The 18671-nt window shown below is 37.1% G+C and overlaps 1 protein-coding gene across 1 annotated transcript in view; it reads left to right on the forward strand.

Annotated features, from left to right (window-relative positions):
• EIF2B3 (eukaryotic translation initiation factor 2B subunit gamma) overlaps positions 1-18671 on the forward strand; it is a 158542-nt gene that overhangs the window by 55229 nt on the left and 84642 nt on the right. The window contains exons 4-5 of the mRNA XM_059043067.2: positions 182-341; positions 13549-13660. Coding sequence (XP_058899050.1) covers positions 182-341; positions 13549-13660 — 272 coding nt within the window. The remainder of the gene's footprint in view (positions 1-181; positions 342-13548; positions 13661-18671) is intronic.

Consider the following 18671-nt stretch of genomic DNA (forward strand, 5'->3'; position numbering starts at 1 on the left):
CCCCCAACACAGCTCAATTAGAATGACCCCATTTATTTTACCTGTGCTACTGCTATAAAAAAAGGTTTGAGGGCAAGTGTGCAGTTTGTGTTCTTTGAAGACATTGTAAGTTTATCCTGTGATGATTTGTGTGATCCATTGTCCTTTGTGATATTGACTTTTTCCCTTCTCCATTTGACAGACAGATGTACTGGTCCTGAGCTGTGATCTGATAACAGATGTTGCCTTACATGAGGTAGTGGACCTGTTCAGAGCTCATGATGCATCGCTTGCCATGTTAATGAGAAAAGGTCAAGATGGCTTAGAACCAGTTCCAGGTCAAAAGGGAAAAAAAAAAGCAGGTAAGGAGACTAGAGTTTGATTTATTTGTTTGTTGGGTTCTTATAATTATTATTATCATTCATGCTTTCACTTACGAAACATTTATTGAGAACTGACTCTACTGTGCTAGAGGTTGATGACATAAAGTCAAATAAGACACAGTCACTGATTTGAAGAGGCTTATAACTATTGATTAGATTCTGTACCATCCAAGAGGCTTTTGTCTGCAGAGAGGAGCACTCAGAACTGTTTGCATTGTGTTTAAAACTCAAATAATTGAATACGTATACTAAGAAACCAAAAAATCTAATTTAAAATCAATGTTTAAAAAATAATTAGGGCTTCCCTGGTGGCGCAGTGGTTGAGAATCCGCCTGCCGATGCAGGGGACAAGGGTTCGTGCCCTGGTCTGGGAAGATCCCACATGCCGCGGAGCAGCTGGGCCCATGAGCCGTGGCCGCTGAGCCTGTGCGTCGGGAGCCTGTGCTCCGCAACAGGAGAGGCCACAACAGTAAGAGGCCTGTGTACCACCAAAAAAAAAAAAAGTAATAATAATTAAAATTTGATTACAAATTAAATTGGATATCTTTAAGCAATTAAAATTATTATTACAAATTTAGTATGGTTGATTCTTCTGAATACACCAATCACCCTGAATAGCCAATAAACAAAATAGTTGTTAACCATGCTTTGTCTTCTTAGGATTACAACATACTTATCTTGATATTTCCTAGGATTCTAGTAGTGGGTTATTTTTTTTTTTAATCTTCAGAGAGTTATAGTAATCTTACCAGACCAAAAAGAAAAGGAATAATAATCTAGTCCAGCCAGGGTTATAGAATTTGTTATTGATTTTTAGTTAAGGCATAGTTCATGATTGCTTTTCCCAGAATATTTCAAACCTGAGTCACTTATTCTATGACTGGGCTACTTTTAATAACTGAACTTAGGGACTTCCCTGGTGGCACAGTGGTTAAGACTCTGCGCTTCCAATGCAGGGGGCCCGGGTTTGATCCCTGGTCAGGGAACTTGATCCTACATGCATGCCACAACTAAGAGATCGCATGCTACAACTAAAGAGCCCAAGTGCCACAACTGAGGAGCCAGCAAGCAGCAACTAAGGACTCTACATGCTGCAACTAAGACCTGGCGCAACCAAATAAATATTTTTAAAAAACAAAACTGAACTTATGACCAAAAAGCTTTGTTAGATCATAGTTTTTATATAGGTTTTAGTTTTTCCTGGAATGATGTGTTTTTTCCCTGGAGTTTTTCCCTGGAATGATGTGTTCTTTAGGTTTTTCTTAGTCAGAATTATGTAACCCATTGTCCTGTCATTATATATTGATGCAGTCTGTTGCAATTATTAGAAGCTATGTATGGCTTATTAGTATCTGACTATTAATAGAGCCACCTAGAATGTTCATTCCTAGGATTTGAGTAATGTAGCTTGTACTTTTAGCTCTCTTCTTCAGGGCATTTGGTTAACTTGTAATTTTGGATTATAGCATTGAAACTTCTTTCTAGTTGCTTTTTGTGTTAAAGCAATCACTGGTGCAGATCAATTGTTGAATCCTCTTTCTACCTTGTTATTATGTATGCTTCTCGTGTGGATCAGTCCTTTTGTTCTTGACATAGTTTCTACTTTTGTGAGGTCTGGTTTGCTTACTTGCAATTCCCTGTATTCAGCCTTTTCTACCTATACAGATAAAAACAACTGTGTATCCAGACTTTATATAAACATATGTATATTTTATAAATATTAATGTTTTCTTTTTTTAACACTCCTCTACTTATAACAATTTTAAAAAATCAAATACCCTACTATAGTTACTCTTCTTGGTATTATAACTTTTTATTACATTACATATTAGCCTTTATCTCTTAAGTATCATAAATATGTAGCTTTTCACAATTTTATTTTAAATTAACTGTAACTGTTATCTATCTGTTCATTTTAAAATATCTTGATGCTTAAGTTGTCACAACGTGGTTAGTAGAAGTTCCTTTATGTTGGCTCTTCTATTCTCTTTGAAAAGGTATGATGTATACTGGTAACTTGCTGTATGGTTATAGTGTGAGTATGGAGGGCAGGGAAGCAGGAAATGGTACTGGAGAGAATACAGGGATTAGACTAAAGAGTTTGAACTTTATCCCCAAAACAGTGGGGAGTTGTTTGAGTAATTTTAAACAAGAGAATGTCATAATCAGATTTGCGTTATGGAAAGATTTTTCATTCTTAACATGAAATTTTGAACTCCTCAATGTCTATATTTTGTTATGTTTGATGGCTAGGTTTCACCTAAATGACTGAGTTTTAAATTCTTACCATGGAATGCTATGCATTTCATTGATAAGCTATTTTTTTAAAAGAATCCTAAATTTCTCATTGTGTATTTGGCCTGCCTCTTGGCTGCTCTTATGTGCCAGAACAGCCTTCAGTTCTCTCATTCTCAGATAGTCTAGATCCCTTAGGTCCAAGTTTTCCAAATTGTGTTCTGGCTTATTGGAGAATGCCTAATGGCTAGATGTTTCAGGAGCCATCGTTCTCCCTGTTGCCACTTCCTTCTCAGATTTGTAGGAGGTGTAGATACTGAGGAGGGCAGGATCAAACTTATGTTTGGATTTTTTGGACTGTTTTTTTTTTCCTGCTACAAGCCTTTACACATGATGTTCTCTACCAGAAAATGCTCTCCCCTTACCCACAACACATGCACTCCAAATCCAGCTTAGTTTTCAAGTTATTTGCTGAGAGAGGTCTTCCTTGACCCTCTAATAAGAAATTATAGCCCCTTGTTTGCCTACATATGGCAGCCCTACTCTCTTACTTACTCTCTCCTCTACTGGACTATAAGCTCCGTGAGAATAGGGGTCATGTCCAGTTTGTTCACTTTATCCCCAGCGTCTGGCTCAGTTATGGCCGTTGCTGACCAGTCAGTAGATATTACTGAATGAGTTGAAGGGCCTGCCTATAAAGGTAGCTCTTATTGCCCCCGAGGTAAGAGAAAGTAAATTCAAGCCCTAGATGTTTAAATCCTAAAAAATTTGAGTCTGAGCTGTAGTTAGATTCATGAGTGGGTATTATAAGAGCCCGAGTTTCAGCAATATAGGTTTAGCACACTGACACTACATTGCCTATTAATTTTTTTTTCTTTTCTTTTCTTTTTTTTTTTGGCCACACCACGCAGCTTGTGGGATCTTAGTTCCCCAACCAGGGATTGAACCCGTGCCCCCTGCAATGGAAACATGTAGTCCTAAACACTGGACAGGGAATTCCCATTGCCTATTAATTCGTGTTTAGAAATGTTTTCAAGATTTTTAAATTAAACAGCTACTGCTGTGGCATGGTTGTTAAAAGCACAGGTTCTGTAGTTCAGACTGGGTGGGCTTCAACACTCAAAAACTGTGTGGTCTTGGACAAATTGTCTAACTGACCTGAACTTCATTTTCTTTAGCTGTAAAATGAGACTGAATCCTTTGGGGATTTTTGTGTGAGAATTAAACGAGATGTTTGTAAAGCATGTGATCTGCTACTTGACACTATAGTTGGCCCTTCGTATCCCGGTTTCGCAATATGGATTCAACCAACCAGTTGTGTAAAGATAATTAATTTCCACTTACCATCCCTTGCTTGTTAGAAAATCCAAGATTTCCTTCTTTCTCAATATCAGTGAGAACATAGTATGTTTATTTTGCTTAATTACAGATAACATGTTTACTAAGGGGCTTTTTTTCCTGGACATTCCTGTGCGCAAATGTTTAATGCTACTATGATTTTATGACAAAAGTTATTGACTATTATCTCTATAGTTCTACCATGTCCCTTGGGATATATGAGATGGAAAAAGTTCTAGGAAATTGTTTTTTAACGTATCCAGTTCACCGTAGTATTTCTCAGACTCCTTCCTAGTTCTCAGAGTTATATACAGCTTTGGTTCAGACTAGAAATTAGTATATATCAGAGTGCTTCAGAATCTCACAAGTGAAAGCTGTCACTTGGTTGTCACCTCGCAATCAGCTTAGCTCCTTCTGTATTAACAAATGCTGGCAGGCAGTTCTGAGCCTATATTTCTTTTGCTTCAGCTTCCTTGATTTTTCTCAAAGCTCTACTGCAGAAAAAAATAAAAAAGCAAAAACCTTCTATTCCTGTGTAGGCTTCTACTTATCTTTTTTCTCTTCTAAATCCTATTCTCACTGCCCCCTCCCCCCCTTTTTTTCCTAATTATATCCAACAGAAGTGACTTGAAATCCCTGCATACTCAAAACTGAAATTCTTGTGATTGAGGAAACAGTATACAGAAATAAGTTCAAATATGCTAGAAATTGTGTGTCACAATGTGACAAGTACAATAATAGGAGCATGTACAAAATACAGGGAACACTTTAATGTCTTAGTTACAGGGAAATATGTTTTAAAGACATGATATTTGAAAAAAAGGAGTTGAGCAGTTTACTTAGGTACAGATTGGGTAGTTGGTATGAAATCAGATCCCTGACTAACAAATGCATTAAATTTTGATGTAGTCATTGAATTTAGGACATACTATGTATAAAATCTATGTTGACATACTATGTGTAAAATCTATGCTAAGTCCTATATGAGAAACATAAATAATCAAGATTTGCTCGTAAGGTAAAATCCAATGAATGGGGCTAGGTAGTTCTGTTATTTACCAACTTTTAAATCCATCTATGGCCTAATAGCACTTTGTGGATAGTTCTTCAATATCACATCAGTGGTAAGTGGTAGAATCAGAACTTGAACCCGTGCCTTCTAACTCCATAACCTGGGCTTTCTACTTCTTTTTTTTTTTTAATTTAGTTTTAATTTCTATCAATGTTTTATATGCCCATAATTTTAAAAGTGATGTAATTCTCCAAGGTATATTATAATAAATAGCAACCCCCATCTTGTCTCTCCTCGCCTCACTCAGAGGCAGCCACTTTCAACATTTTTAGCTAATTTTTTTTCACATTTAACCCCACCTCTCAAATAACATGCTTTTGTTTGTTATGTCTTGATATTTTTAGTTTTAGGAATTATCTATTTACTTCCTACTATGAAAGTTAAGGATTTAGTTCTGTTTTACCACACCTTCTGCCCCCACCACACGTATGCAAACTTTCAGTCTCCTCAGCTTCCTTAGTTACTTATATTGTAGTGTTGTTTAACTGAATATTTGATGTTTACATTATTTTGAATGTATAAATGGCATTCACAGCTGAACCTGTAGTATGTTATTATTTTTCTCTTTCTTCCTTTTATTTTTCTAAAAATTAATTGTCTCGTTTTTTCATTTGCTTTGTTTTCTATGTATTTATTACTAATTCAGCCTTAACCCCAGTTGTGTGAATTTCCTCTCATTACTTTCCAACAAACTGTTTCCTTCAATTTCAAATTCTTAAAGATCTCTCTCCTAGATTCTGGAATAGTTGCTGTGCTTTGTAACTGTCATTTTAGGTTCACTCTCATATCTTGAACCTCATATTTTCCTCTTTCTTAGTTTATATCCACTTTTTTTGAGGGGGGCGCCTGGGTATAAACTTCCCTTGGAAATCCTGTCCCGTCAAAATTTTGAAAGTATTATTTCACTATCTTTTAGCTTTTCTATTAAGTCCAACACCATTGTGATTCTTGATTCTTTTTGTATGAGACCATTTTTTTTCCTTTCTAGAAGCTTATAGGATCTTATTGTTTCTAAACTTCTAAAATTTCACATTGATATGCCTTAGTATAGTTTAATGTCATCCCCTGTGTTGGATGCTAATGGGCCTTTCAATGTGAAAATTCAAGTCCTCAGTTATAAAAATTTTTTCTCAGATTAATTACCTTTAAAAAAAAATTAAGTGAGGGCTTCCCTGGTGGTGCAGTGGTTGAGAGTCCGCCTGCCGATGCAGGGGACACGGGTTCGTGCCCCGGTCCGGGAAGATCCCACATGCCACGGAGCGGCTGGGCCCGTGAGCCATGGTCACTGAGCCTGCGCGTCCGGAGCCTGTGCTGTGCAACGGGAGAGGCCACAACAGTGAGAGGTCCGCGTACCACAAAAAAAAAAAAAATTAAGTGAACTTCTATTAATATGTTTCATGTTCTCTTAGACTGTAATTCTCTATTTTGTTTGCCTGTTTTATTTTCAGTGATATATAGTATAGTTGGTTTACAATATTATATAAGTTTCAAGTATACAACATGGTGATTCATAATTTTTAAAGATTATACTCCGTTTATAGTTATTTTAAAATATTGACTATATTCCATGTGCTGTACAATATATCCTTTTAGCTTACTTATTTTATACATAGTTCTTCATACTTCTTAATCCCCTACCCCTATCTTGCCCCTCCACCTTGCCTCTCCCCACTGGTAGCCACTAGTTTGTTGTCTATATCTGTTAGTCTATTTCTTTTTTGTTATATTTTCTTTTTTGTTTTATTTTTTCAATTCCACATGTAAGTGGTAACATACAGTGTTTGTCTTTCTCATCTGACTTATTTCACTAAGTAAGCATAATACCTTCCAGGTCCCTCCATGTTGTTACAAATGGCAACATTTTCATTCTTTTTTGTGGCTGATTAGTATTCCATTGTGTGTGTGTGTGCATATATATATATATATATATATATATATATATATATATACACATCTTCTTTATCTATTCATTTGATGGACACTTAGGTTGCTTCCATATTTTAGCTGTTATAAATAATACTGCTATGAGCATTGGGGTGCATGTATCTTTTCAGAAATGCAAATCAAAACCACAATGAGATGTTACCTCACATCTTTCAGAATGGCTGTCATCACAAATAACAAGCGTTGGCAAGGCTGTGAAGAAAGGGGAAACTTTGTACACTGCTGGTGGGAATGTAAACTGGTGCAGCCACTGTGGAAAACAGCATGGAGTTTCCTCAGAAAGCTAAAAATGGAACTACCATATGATTCAGCAGGTCCACTCCTGGGTATATATCCAAAGAAAATGAAAATACTGATCCTTTTTTTTTTTAACCCACCACTCAACTCAAACTTTAAAACGTCTACCAACGTGATCTTACCCCCTCTCAACTCACTATTGTCCCCATCTAAGGTAATTATCAACACCTTACTGAATCTTGTTTATCTTTTTTTTTTGGCTTTCCTTTATCTCAGCTTTATGTATTCTAAAAATATATATTGATATATATGTATTTTAAAATATTTATTTATTTATTTTTGGCTGCATTGGGTCCTTGTTGCTGTGTGCAGGCTTTCTCTAGTTGCGGTGAGCAGGGGCTACTCTTCGTTGTGGTGCATGGACTTCTCATTGCAGTGGTTTCTCTTGTTGCAGAGCACGCGCTCTAGGCACACGGGCTTTAGTATTTGTGGCACGCCAGTTCAGTAGTTGTGGCTCACGGGCTCTAGAGCACAGGCTCAGTAGTTGTGGCACACGGGCTTAGTTGCTCTGTGGCATGTGGGATCTTCCCGGACCAGGGATTGAACTTGTGTCCCCTGCACTGGCAGGCGGATTCTTAACCACTGTGCCACCAGGGAAGTCCTGATATATTTTTTAGTTGCTTCTAATTTTATTTAAAAAGATAGCATGATGGATGTAATCTACTGGGACTTACTTTTTCCAATATTATATTACGGGCAGCTACAATTTCTTCATTTTGAGTGCTATACAAAATTGCACTGTATAAATACACTACAGTTCATTTATTCACTTTACAAGCAATGGGGGTTTAGATTGATTCCAAATTTTTGCTATTGTCACCAGTGCTGTTATGAACATGTATGTACATATTGTTTAATGGGCACATGTAAGAGTTTCTTAATAGAATTGCTGGGTCATAGAATCTATGAATGTTCAATTTTGGGGATAATGGTAAACAGTTTTACTCTTTTCCAAAGTGGTTATATCAGTTTCCCCAACTACCAGAGATTTAAAAGAATTCATTGCTCTATCTACTCTCCAGCACTCGGCGTTGTCAGATTCTCTGCATCAGTTGAGCAGAAGTAAAATGGTATCTTAACTCATTGTGATCTTTGTGTACATTCCCTTGGTCTCTTGAGGTTGAATATTTGTTCCCTGGTCGTATTTATTTTCTCTTCTGTGAAATGCCTGTTTATATATTTTGCCTAGTTTTCAATGAGTTATTTGCACTTTTCTTACTGATTTGTATTCTTACCACTCGTTTGTCAGTTGGATATACTGCAAATATAGTTTCCCAAAAGAAAATGGGAAAACTTCTCTCACTTTCTTTAAAACGTCTTATGAACAAAAATTCTTAACTTTAATATTCAAATTTACCAAAATTTTAAAAGCATCTTGTGTGTCTTGAACTCTCTACTGCAAGTTCTGAACAATGTTAACTTATATTTTCTTTTTTCTTTATTTTTAATTATTTATTTATTTTTGACTGCATTGGGTCTTTGTTGTGGTGCATGGGCTTCTGATTGCGGTGGCTTCTCTTGTTGCAGAGCATGGGCTCTAGGTGCGCAGGCTTCAATAGTTGTGGCACATGGGCTCAGTAATAGTGGCTTGCGGGCTCTAGAGCACAGGCCTCCATAGTTGTGGCACATGGGCTTAGTTGTTCCTCAGCATGTGGGATCTTCCTGGACCAGGGCTCAAACCCATATCCCCTGCATTGGCAGGTGGATTCTTAACCACTGTGCCACCAGGGAAGTCCTTAACATATTTTCTAACAAGAATTTTAAAGATTTATGCTTGACACATAATTCCTTGATCCAAATAGAATTGTGTCTTGTATATGGTGTGAGGTTAGCATCCAGTTTAATCTTGTTTTCCATTTAGATGTCTCTTTTTCCTTCCTCCATTTATTAAATAGACTCTCCTTTCTCCAAGGAGAAAGGGTGAGAATCTTCTAGCAACACATAAGTTATGAACTTATGTAACCTAATCACAAAAGTAACATCTGATTACTTTTGCCACTTTTTGTTGGTAGGAGCAAGTAGCCAGGCCAGCCCATACTCAAGGGGAGGGGACACAGAAGGGTGTGCATGCCAGGAAGCAGTTATCATTCTTAGAGCCAGCCTGCCACAGCTGAACTCACTAGTATGTCTAGGACCTTAGCTGTGACAGCTGAGTTTCTCTTTCCATTTAGTCTCTTATCATACAGGAGGCTAGCCCAGACTTGTTCACATGGCAGCAGCAGCAGCAGCAGGTTCTAAGAGAATAAGAAAGAAGCTACAAGGTCTCTTGAGGCCTAAACTCAGAACTCACACCGTGTCACTTCCTCCGCACTCCTGTTAGTCAAAGCTAGTCGCTAGGCCAGCCTAGATATAAAGGATATGGAACTAACTTTACTAACCTTACTTTTTTTTTTTTTCCTGTGGGCACTTTTTTTGTCTTCAGTTTTTTTGTTGTGGTAAAAAACACATAACATAAAATTTACCATCTCTTTTTAAACATATAGTTCAGTGGTAATAAATACATTTATAATTTTGTGCACCCATCTCCATAACTCTTCTCATCTTGTAAAACTGAAACTTTATAACCATTAAATATAAATCCTCATTTCCCCCTCCTCCCAGCCCCTGGCAAATACCATCTGTTTTCTGTCTGTATGATTTTGGCTACTTTCAGTACCTTATATAAGTAGAATCATACAGTATTTGTCTTTTTGTCACTGGTTTGTTTCACTTAGTATAGTGTCCTCAAGGTTTATCTATGTTGTAGCGTATTTCAGGATTTCCTTCCTTTTTAAAGCTGAATAATATTCTCTTATGTGTATATACCACATTTTGCTTATCTATTTAATTCATAGATGGACATTTGGGTTGCTTCTACATTTTAGGTATTTTGAGAAAATGTTGCTAAGGACATGGGTGTAAAAATATCTCATCAAGACCTTGCTTTCAATTATTTTGGTTATATACCCAGAAGTGGAATTGTTGGATCATGTGGTAATTCTGTTTTTAATTTTTTGAGGAACCACCATACTGTTTTCCACAGTGGCTACCATCTTACGTTCTCGACCCTATATCTTGATGGGCAAAGCTACAACAAATTTGTAACCCTTTAAAATCTACTACATGGACTGTTAATTTTGATTTGCTAATGTTTTGTTTTGCCTGTAATTTTCCTTTGTCATATCTTTGTCTGGTTTTAGCATCAGAATCATGCTGGCCTCATAAAATGAGATGGAATTCCCCACTCCAAACATGTCTGTCACTGGGGTGGTGCACAAATATATTTATTAGTTGAATGAATGAATGAATAAGTAAATGACTGTAGAGGAGACGGAGAAGTAAAAAACAACTGGAAAAATATATGAATAGTTGATTATGACAGAATTTTTTAAGATGGAAGTTCATAGTTTTAACTGCCTTCTTAACCTTATTTGTGTAATCTTTCTCTTAGGATGGACATTCTAATGTTCTTGCTCTGCTTCCCAAGTGGAATTCACTTTGTTAAAGCAGAACAGAAAGAAACCTGTCCAAGTTTCTATAATTTGTATCATATTCTGAGGTCCCAGTTACTATGGTAGCTACAAAGAAGCAAATACAAGGAGGGGGGCCTGAGAGTGAGGGAAATGTGACTGAAGTGCAACATAGCTGAAAAATTGACTTGTTGGAAATTATTGCTCCCAGGACATTCAGTAATTCAAGGTTTTTTGTGGGCCTGAGGAGTTGGATAGGGTAAGCACTCCAAATATATCCAAAAATAACATCTCTGTGTTATTTCTTTTTAAAATGTTGGCTCATAATCAGAACTTTGCAGACTTTGTTATATTCTCAAGTTTCCATGTAATGGATGAATTGATATATGTCAGAGTTGCTGTGTGACATTTGAAATTCTCTGCAAAATTTAGTTTCAATTGAAATTCTGTGTAAAACTTACCTTCAAATTGGCATTATTTACCATTCCTTCTTTGGCGTTCACTTATCTTGGTAATTAGAAAAAACCAATATGTAATTTTTTATGATAGTTTCTCCCTATTCAGATTAAAACACTGCCTATGAGATAAGCAGAGACCATCTGAAGGAATGGATGCTTTTAAGAACCTGAGATAAACACATTATACACTTGAGTAAAGCATTTGGTTTTAGGTATACAGGCAGCTGCAGCCAACAGGGAAGCGTGTTCAGTTATATAGTAGCCATTGTCTGTCAATAGGAGGTAGACAAATTCATCTTTAGAGATACCATTTTTCCTAGAGCTCAACTTTTAGTTTCTCCCTTTCAAATAGGTATTACATCATTGCTTTATTTGATTGTTGTGAAGATCAAATGAGAGCATGTATTTTGTTTAATTTTTTAAACTTAAACGTTTTATTTAATGTTTTAGTTAATAGCCCCAAATAGAGCTTTACAAATATTAATTCATTTAGTTCTCCTAAAAATCCTGTGAGGTAGGCGTAGGCACTATTATCCCCATTTTACAGATGAAACTGAGGAATGGAAGTTTATTATCTTGCTCAAAGAGATACAACTAGTAAGTGGGATTCATACCCAGGTGGTCTAGCTTTAGAGGCTCTCTTCTTTTTTTTTTTTTTTTGCGGTACGCGGGCCTCTCACTGTTGTGGCCTCTCCCGTTGCGGAGCACAGGTTCCGGACGCGCAGGCTCAGCGGCCATGGCTCACGGGCCCAGCCGCTCCGCGGCATGTGGGATCTTCCCGGACCGGGGCACGAACCCGTGTCCCCTGCACCGGCAGGCAGACTCTCAACCACTGCGCCACCAGGGAAGCCCGAGGCTCTCTTCTTAATCGTTATGCTGTGCTGCCTCTATGTGAAAATGTTTTTGTAAGCTATAGATACTGTATGGATGTTAGTAGCAGATTTTATTAAGTGTTCAACACTACACTAGATGTTGTGGGAGATCTAAAGGAATCGTAAGTCTGCTTTTGAACAGTTTGTAATCTTGTTGGAGGAAAGAAATATATAACACAGAAGACAGCAGTAATATGGCATCCTATAAGATCATTGTCTACCGGAGAACTCTCCACATCTAGTAAATATCTGCCTTATTTTCTTTCAGTGCTCCCATACACAGCACAAAATCTACTGCATGGTAGACATATAGTTAATGTTGGTTTAATGTGGATGTCCTTAAATGCTATTCCCATTTTCACAGTGAGCAAACCTAGGTTATTACTTACAGGGAAACAGTTGCACTTGCTTTCTGTGCCATGCAGTGGGCTTGTGGTTCATCTCCTTAATTTGGCTAAGCAGTATCTTGACTGGCCCTCTTTTTTTTTTTAACTTTTAATTTTTTGATATTTACTTGTTTAGTTTTTTTTTTAAATTTATTTATTATTTTTATTTTTCGCTGCATTGGGTCTCGTTGCTGCATGCAGGCTTTCTCTAGTTGCAGCGAGTGGGGGCCGCTTTTAGTTGCGGCACGCGGGCTTCTCATTGCAGTGGCTTCTCTTGTTGCGGAGCACAGGCTCTAGGCACATAGGCTTCAGTAGTTGTAGCACTCAGGCTCAGTAGTTGTGGCTCATGGGCTTAGTTGCTCCACGGCATGTGGGATCTTCCCAGACCAGGGCTTGAACCCATGTCTCCTTCATTGGCCGGCGGATTCTTAACCACTGTGCCACCAGGGAAGTCCCCTACTTGTTTAGTTTTGACAAATAAAAATTCTGTATTTAAGGTATACAACATGATGTTTTGACATCATATGTAGATGTTGTGAAATGATTACCACAATCAAGCTAATTAACATATCCATCACCTCCTTAACTTTTAATTTTTGACACAATTTTACACTTACAGAAGGTTACAGGAGTAGTATAAAGATCGCAGATATCTTTTACCCAGATTCCCCAAATGTTAACATTTACTCTAGTATTCTCCCACTTTCCCTCTCATAATATATATTCAGTGTATATCTAGTGAATATACAATATATTATATATGTAATTATTATTTTTCTGAGCTATTTATGAGAATAAATTGCAGATATGATTCCCTTTGCCTTTAATACATCAATGTGTATCTTTCCCCCACACCCCACAGTCTCTTAAAACAGAAAATTGAGCTTCCCTGGTGGCGCAGTGGTTGAGAGTCCGCCTGCCGATGCAGGGGACACGGGTTCGTGCCCTGGTCCGGGAAGATCCCACATGCCGCGGAGAAGCTAGGCCCGTGAGCCATGGCCGCTGAGCCTGCGCGTCCGGAGCCTGTGCTCCGCAACGGGAGAGGCCCGCGTACCGCAAAAAAAAAAAAAAAAAAAAAAAAATACAGGTGGGGCAAATGGCTTTGTTTGATTTTCCTTTTTTGTGTATGATTCAGTGGAGCAGCGTGACTTCATTGGAGTGGACAGCACAGGAAAGAGACTGCTCTTCATGGCTAATGAAGCAGACTTGGATGAGGAGCTGGTCATTAAGGGATCCATCCTGCAGAAGTAAGCCCTGGGGTTTTTCTTTTTGGCAATTCTCCTTGTCTTAAAACAAAATAAAACCACCCAGTGGATGGGAAAGAGGGAATGAAAACTAGATTAAACTGTGTGAAATTGACAAAAGTATGTGAATGTTTTCCCATGAGATAGGATGGAGGCTTTTCTTCACCACACAAGCTTAGCTTTTCCCTGTGTCTTTTCCTGCCAAGGTAGAATCAAATCCTGCATAGGAGCAGGGCAGAGCAGCTGTGGAGAGAACAGGGAACAGGACTGTCTTTCCGACAGTGTTATAGAACTTGCTTTTTTTTTGTAATTGTGATAAACACACAACATAAAATTTACCACCTTAACCATATTTAAGTGTACAGTTCAGTAGTAAAAGTATGTTGACATTGTTGTTAAGCAGATCTCCAGAACTTTTTCATCTTGCAAACCTGAAGCTCTGTATCCATTAAACAGCAACTATCCCTATCTGCTCTCCCCAGGCCCTGGTAACCACCATTTGACTTACTGTTTTTCTGAATTTGACTACTTGAAGTACCATTTATAAGTGGAATCGTGCACTATTTGTCTTTTTGTCACTGGCTTATTTCACTTAATTAGTATAATATCCTCAAGGTTTATCCACATTGTAGCATGTGTCAGAATTTCCTTCCTTTTAAGGCTGCATAAATTCCATTGTGTGTATACACCACATTTTCTCTATCTGTTCATCTATCAACGGACATTTGGGTTGCTTCCACCTCTTGGCTATTGTGAATAATGCTGCAGTGAACATGGATGTACAAATGTCCCTTTGAGATCCTGCTTTGAATTCTTCTGGATATATATGCAGAGGTGGGATTGCTGGATTATTTGATAGTTCCTATTTTTTATTTTTTGAGGAACCTCCATACTGTTTTCTATTTTACAATCACACCAACGATGCACAAGCGTTCTAATTTCTTCATATCCACATCAAAGCTTGTTATTTTCTATTTTTTTGATAGTAGCCATCCTAATGGCTGCACATAGGCAACCTCGTCACATTTTCTTCAATCAGCATTTTATTGACTGCTTTTTCAGAAGCCACTATACTCAGAGCTTTACTGCCTGATGCCAGTACATAGGAATGCTTAATAAATGTTTGGAGCCTGGATGAAATGAATGTAAGAGGAGTAAATTGGGAAAGAAAAATGTCTTACTGGTTGGTGGGTTTTTTCCTGTCTGTTTGTTTGTTTTGCTATCCAGCACAACAGAGGTAGGAGACATATTTCAGAGTATATATTTTAATGAAAATGAAATTAAACTCTAGCTTCAGTTGGCCCAATTACCCCTATGGATAAGAGTTCTATCTTAGAGCCTTGCATAGAAACACTTGTGGATTAAAGTGGATGCTTCAGATTGCATCACAGAGCTTCCTACTACTAGTTTCTAATTAAATGTGAAAAATAAATTAATTTTTAAAATGGCAGAAATTTCAACAGTAGCAAACACAGTAAGATAATCAAACATAATAAAGCTTAAAAATTGGTGGCCAAGGAAAGAAACAAGATTCTGGTAAGGAACAGAAAGGAATAACAGTAGGCTCCCAACTCCACCCTATCACCACTCCCCAGAAACCATACTCGTGTGTTAATGAAACCCTGCAAATTCTCACTAATAGCTCCAGATCTGGAGAGAAGCAAACTGAGTACATATCTGTACATTTATCTTCTTCTGACTGACAAGCACTGAGGACAGCTGCTGGGGAATAAATGATGAAGCAGGGAAAATGAACAATGAGGTTGACTTTTTAACAGAAACAAAAGATCGAATCCTAAAAAGATGAATAGGTGAAATAATGTGAAGCTGGAGACTGTCCTTCCATAGGAATGGGGTAACCCCTTACCTATGTGGAATGAAACAAGAATATTTAACAGAATCTCAGGAAACAGAAATAATTGGACAACGACTCTACAGTACCTTGGTGAGTTCCCTATACCCTTTCCATCCCTCCCACTCACATCATTCCCTGAAGCCATAGAAAAGTACACAGAATACAAAATAACCAGCACTCACATGGTAGCCAGTCTCAGATACATGAGGATGAGAGATAAGAATTCATCTGTAATATATCAAAATAAATAAAACAAGCATGAACAAGACGAAAAGAATCAGTGTGTCAACTGTGCAAATGTATAGCAAAAATGAAAGCAAGAAAAATGCCCTGCAAAAAACCAAAAACCTGCCCTGAGAAAAACATAACTCAATGAATAGAAAGAATTTCCTTACAAATATACAATTCTACCACTGCAAAACAACTCAGTAGAATATGAATTTCATAAATAAGAGTTCAGTGATGAGATGATAAAACAACAAAATGAGATAAAAGAAGATATTATAGAACTAAGAAAATAAATTGAGGACCAAATAATTACAGAATTAATTAATTTAAAAATAGCAAAGAGCAGAACTGACACCACTGAAAATCAAATTATATACATAGAGGAAAATCTTAAGATATTTAGATGAAAATGAAAATAATTGAAATTAGAATCTAATAGAAATAAAAGACAAAGATGATTCAATATAGTTAACATCTCTCAAATAGAGAACTGAACATGTGACCAAAAGATGCATTCAAAGATATAAGGGATTCTTGGTAAAGTAATTTAATTTAAGGATTTTAATGTAAAGTTATAAGGACTGCGTAAATATGACTTCTGAAACCCCACTAAGACAACAGTAAAGGGATTTTAGAAGGGTGTAAATTCAGAAGGCTAAAGAAAATGAAAAAGGAAATAGCAACAACAGAAATTGGGAAGCAGAAAAGTAGGACAATTTAGCATACCTGAGAAAGCTGAATGCTAAGCCAGAAGTGGGGAAAGCTGAGATACAAGATGATTTGCACTATAAAACTCTCAAAAGAGTTAAGATTCAACAGCACCAAGTATATCTAATAGTGAGGCTAAAAACAGGATTACTTCAAAGTTTGTCTAAAAAGTAGATCCTTAGATTTCCTCCTCCAAACCTCACAACTCTAGTAAGAGACTGGAGATTTATTCTCAGAAGAGGGTAAAATAGTGGATCTCTGGATTGGGGCACCAGGCATAGATGAGGTTGGAGGTACCATGCAGAAAGTGGGGATTAAGTGAATGTGTGTTCTGAGGTCCTCAGCTTCCTTCTTCCACTTGGCTCCTAAATACTAGCAGCCGGGCTTACACATGTCAGACAAGCACATTAGAAGATTCTTCTTTGTGGTAGCAGAGTCCAAAAGGAGAGACCTAAAGATATAGTCATCAGGGAGTTCCCAGCAGATAACATACTTCTTAGATCTAACTACATTGAATTTCAAAGTTGACAAAGTCTACCACATGTTCAGTCCTCCCAATCACATATCTATTTTTCCAGTCTTAGACGTTGGACCCCAAAAAAGCAAGGGTTACCAGATTTAGAGGCCAGAACAAATAAATAGGTGGGGAAAAAAAACAATAATAGGAAAAAAATCAACTTGAAGGAAACAGAAATTATGCAGAGAGAAAAAAACTTCAAAAAGGTAACATTTATTATTAATATTTGAGCATCTGAGTGCCACTGTTGTAGGAGCTAGGGACACAGCAGTGAACAAAGCACACTAAAATCCTTGCCCTCATTGAGATATGAGAGAATATTGCATTCATGAACCCAAAAGCAGGATGGTATATTTAAAAAGGAACATTTAGAGAACCCATAGTACTGATATTAAAATGAAAAATTTAATAGAAAAGTTAGGAAATTTTTTTGGAAAAATTTTTCACAAAGCAGAATAAAACAACAAATTGATGGAAAATAGAGAAATGATAAGAAGATTAAAGGAGCAGCCAAGGAGGTCCAATATTTGAATATTAGGAGTTCCAGAAGGAAAAAACAGAGAAAATGAAGAGGGAAGAAGTCATCAGTGAACTTTTACAAAAAACATGTCTCAGAATGAAGGAAGCTGGGTTTCTAGACTGAAAGGAAAGTGTGCAGCAAAATGCATGAAAAGAAACATAGCAAGTTATCATTGTGAAATGTTATAACCCTGATACCAAAGAGAAAATCCTGCAAGCTTCCAGAGAAGAGGGGGTATATCATATATAAAGGAATTAAAATAACTTTCAATTTCTTAACAGCAACACTAGAAACTATAAAATAAGGGAAGAATGCTTTCAGAATTCTTAAATCTAGTCAAACTATCAAGTATGAGAGTAGAGTAAGAACCTTTCAGGCATTTGCTTTCCATGCATCTGTTTCAGGAAGCTACAAGAGGATATAGAACACCAAAACCCTGGCATACACTTAGAAAGAGAAAGACATAGGATACAGGAAAAAGAATCCCTAGGATAATGATGAAGGGAGATTCCAGGATAACACCTGTATATCTGGGATAGATGGCAACCAGACCAGATTGGAACAGGTCAGAAAGATTTGAGAAAATTTTCTTCAAAATGTTCATATTTCTTCTGATGAAAATGGTAGAATACTTGATGTGCATCAACATTTTGAGAGGAGTTTTGAGCACTTAGTTTGGAGTTGAATTATTGATAAGTATCTAGAAAACTAAGAAATGAAAAGACAAGTAATGCCAAGGCAAACAACAAAAATGTGCAGGAGGGACTTCCCTGGTGGTCCAGTGGTTAGGACTCCGAGCTTCCACTGTAGGGGGCACAGATTCAATCCCTGGTCGGGGAAGTAAGATCCTGTAAGCTGCATGGCGCAGCCAAAAAAAAAAAGAAAAGAAAAAAAAATGTTCAGGAAAAAAAACCATTAGTTGCTAAATGGTTCAGGTGTAACTAATGTTATATATGCATAATAATGTAATCACTGACTATCTAACCAAAATTATGATATAATTACTTTGGAATAAAGGGAGGGAAGGTTAGTCTGTTGGAAGTATGAGGGAAGAAAAGAGAGATAAACTTCCTCTTTCATAGTTAATAGCTAATACCTAAAGCTGAAGTCATAATAACTTAAACATTGATTATTAAGCTAACCAAAATAACGAAACAATTATATTAGAAAGGTAGAGAATACAAGA

The sequence above is a fragment of the Kogia breviceps genome, chromosome 1 (genome assembly GCF_026419965.1).
Source record: "Kogia breviceps isolate mKogBre1 chromosome 1, mKogBre1 haplotype 1, whole genome shotgun sequence".
NCBI classification, from domain to species: domain Eukaryota; kingdom Metazoa; phylum Chordata; class Mammalia; order Artiodactyla; family Physeteridae; genus Kogia; species Kogia breviceps.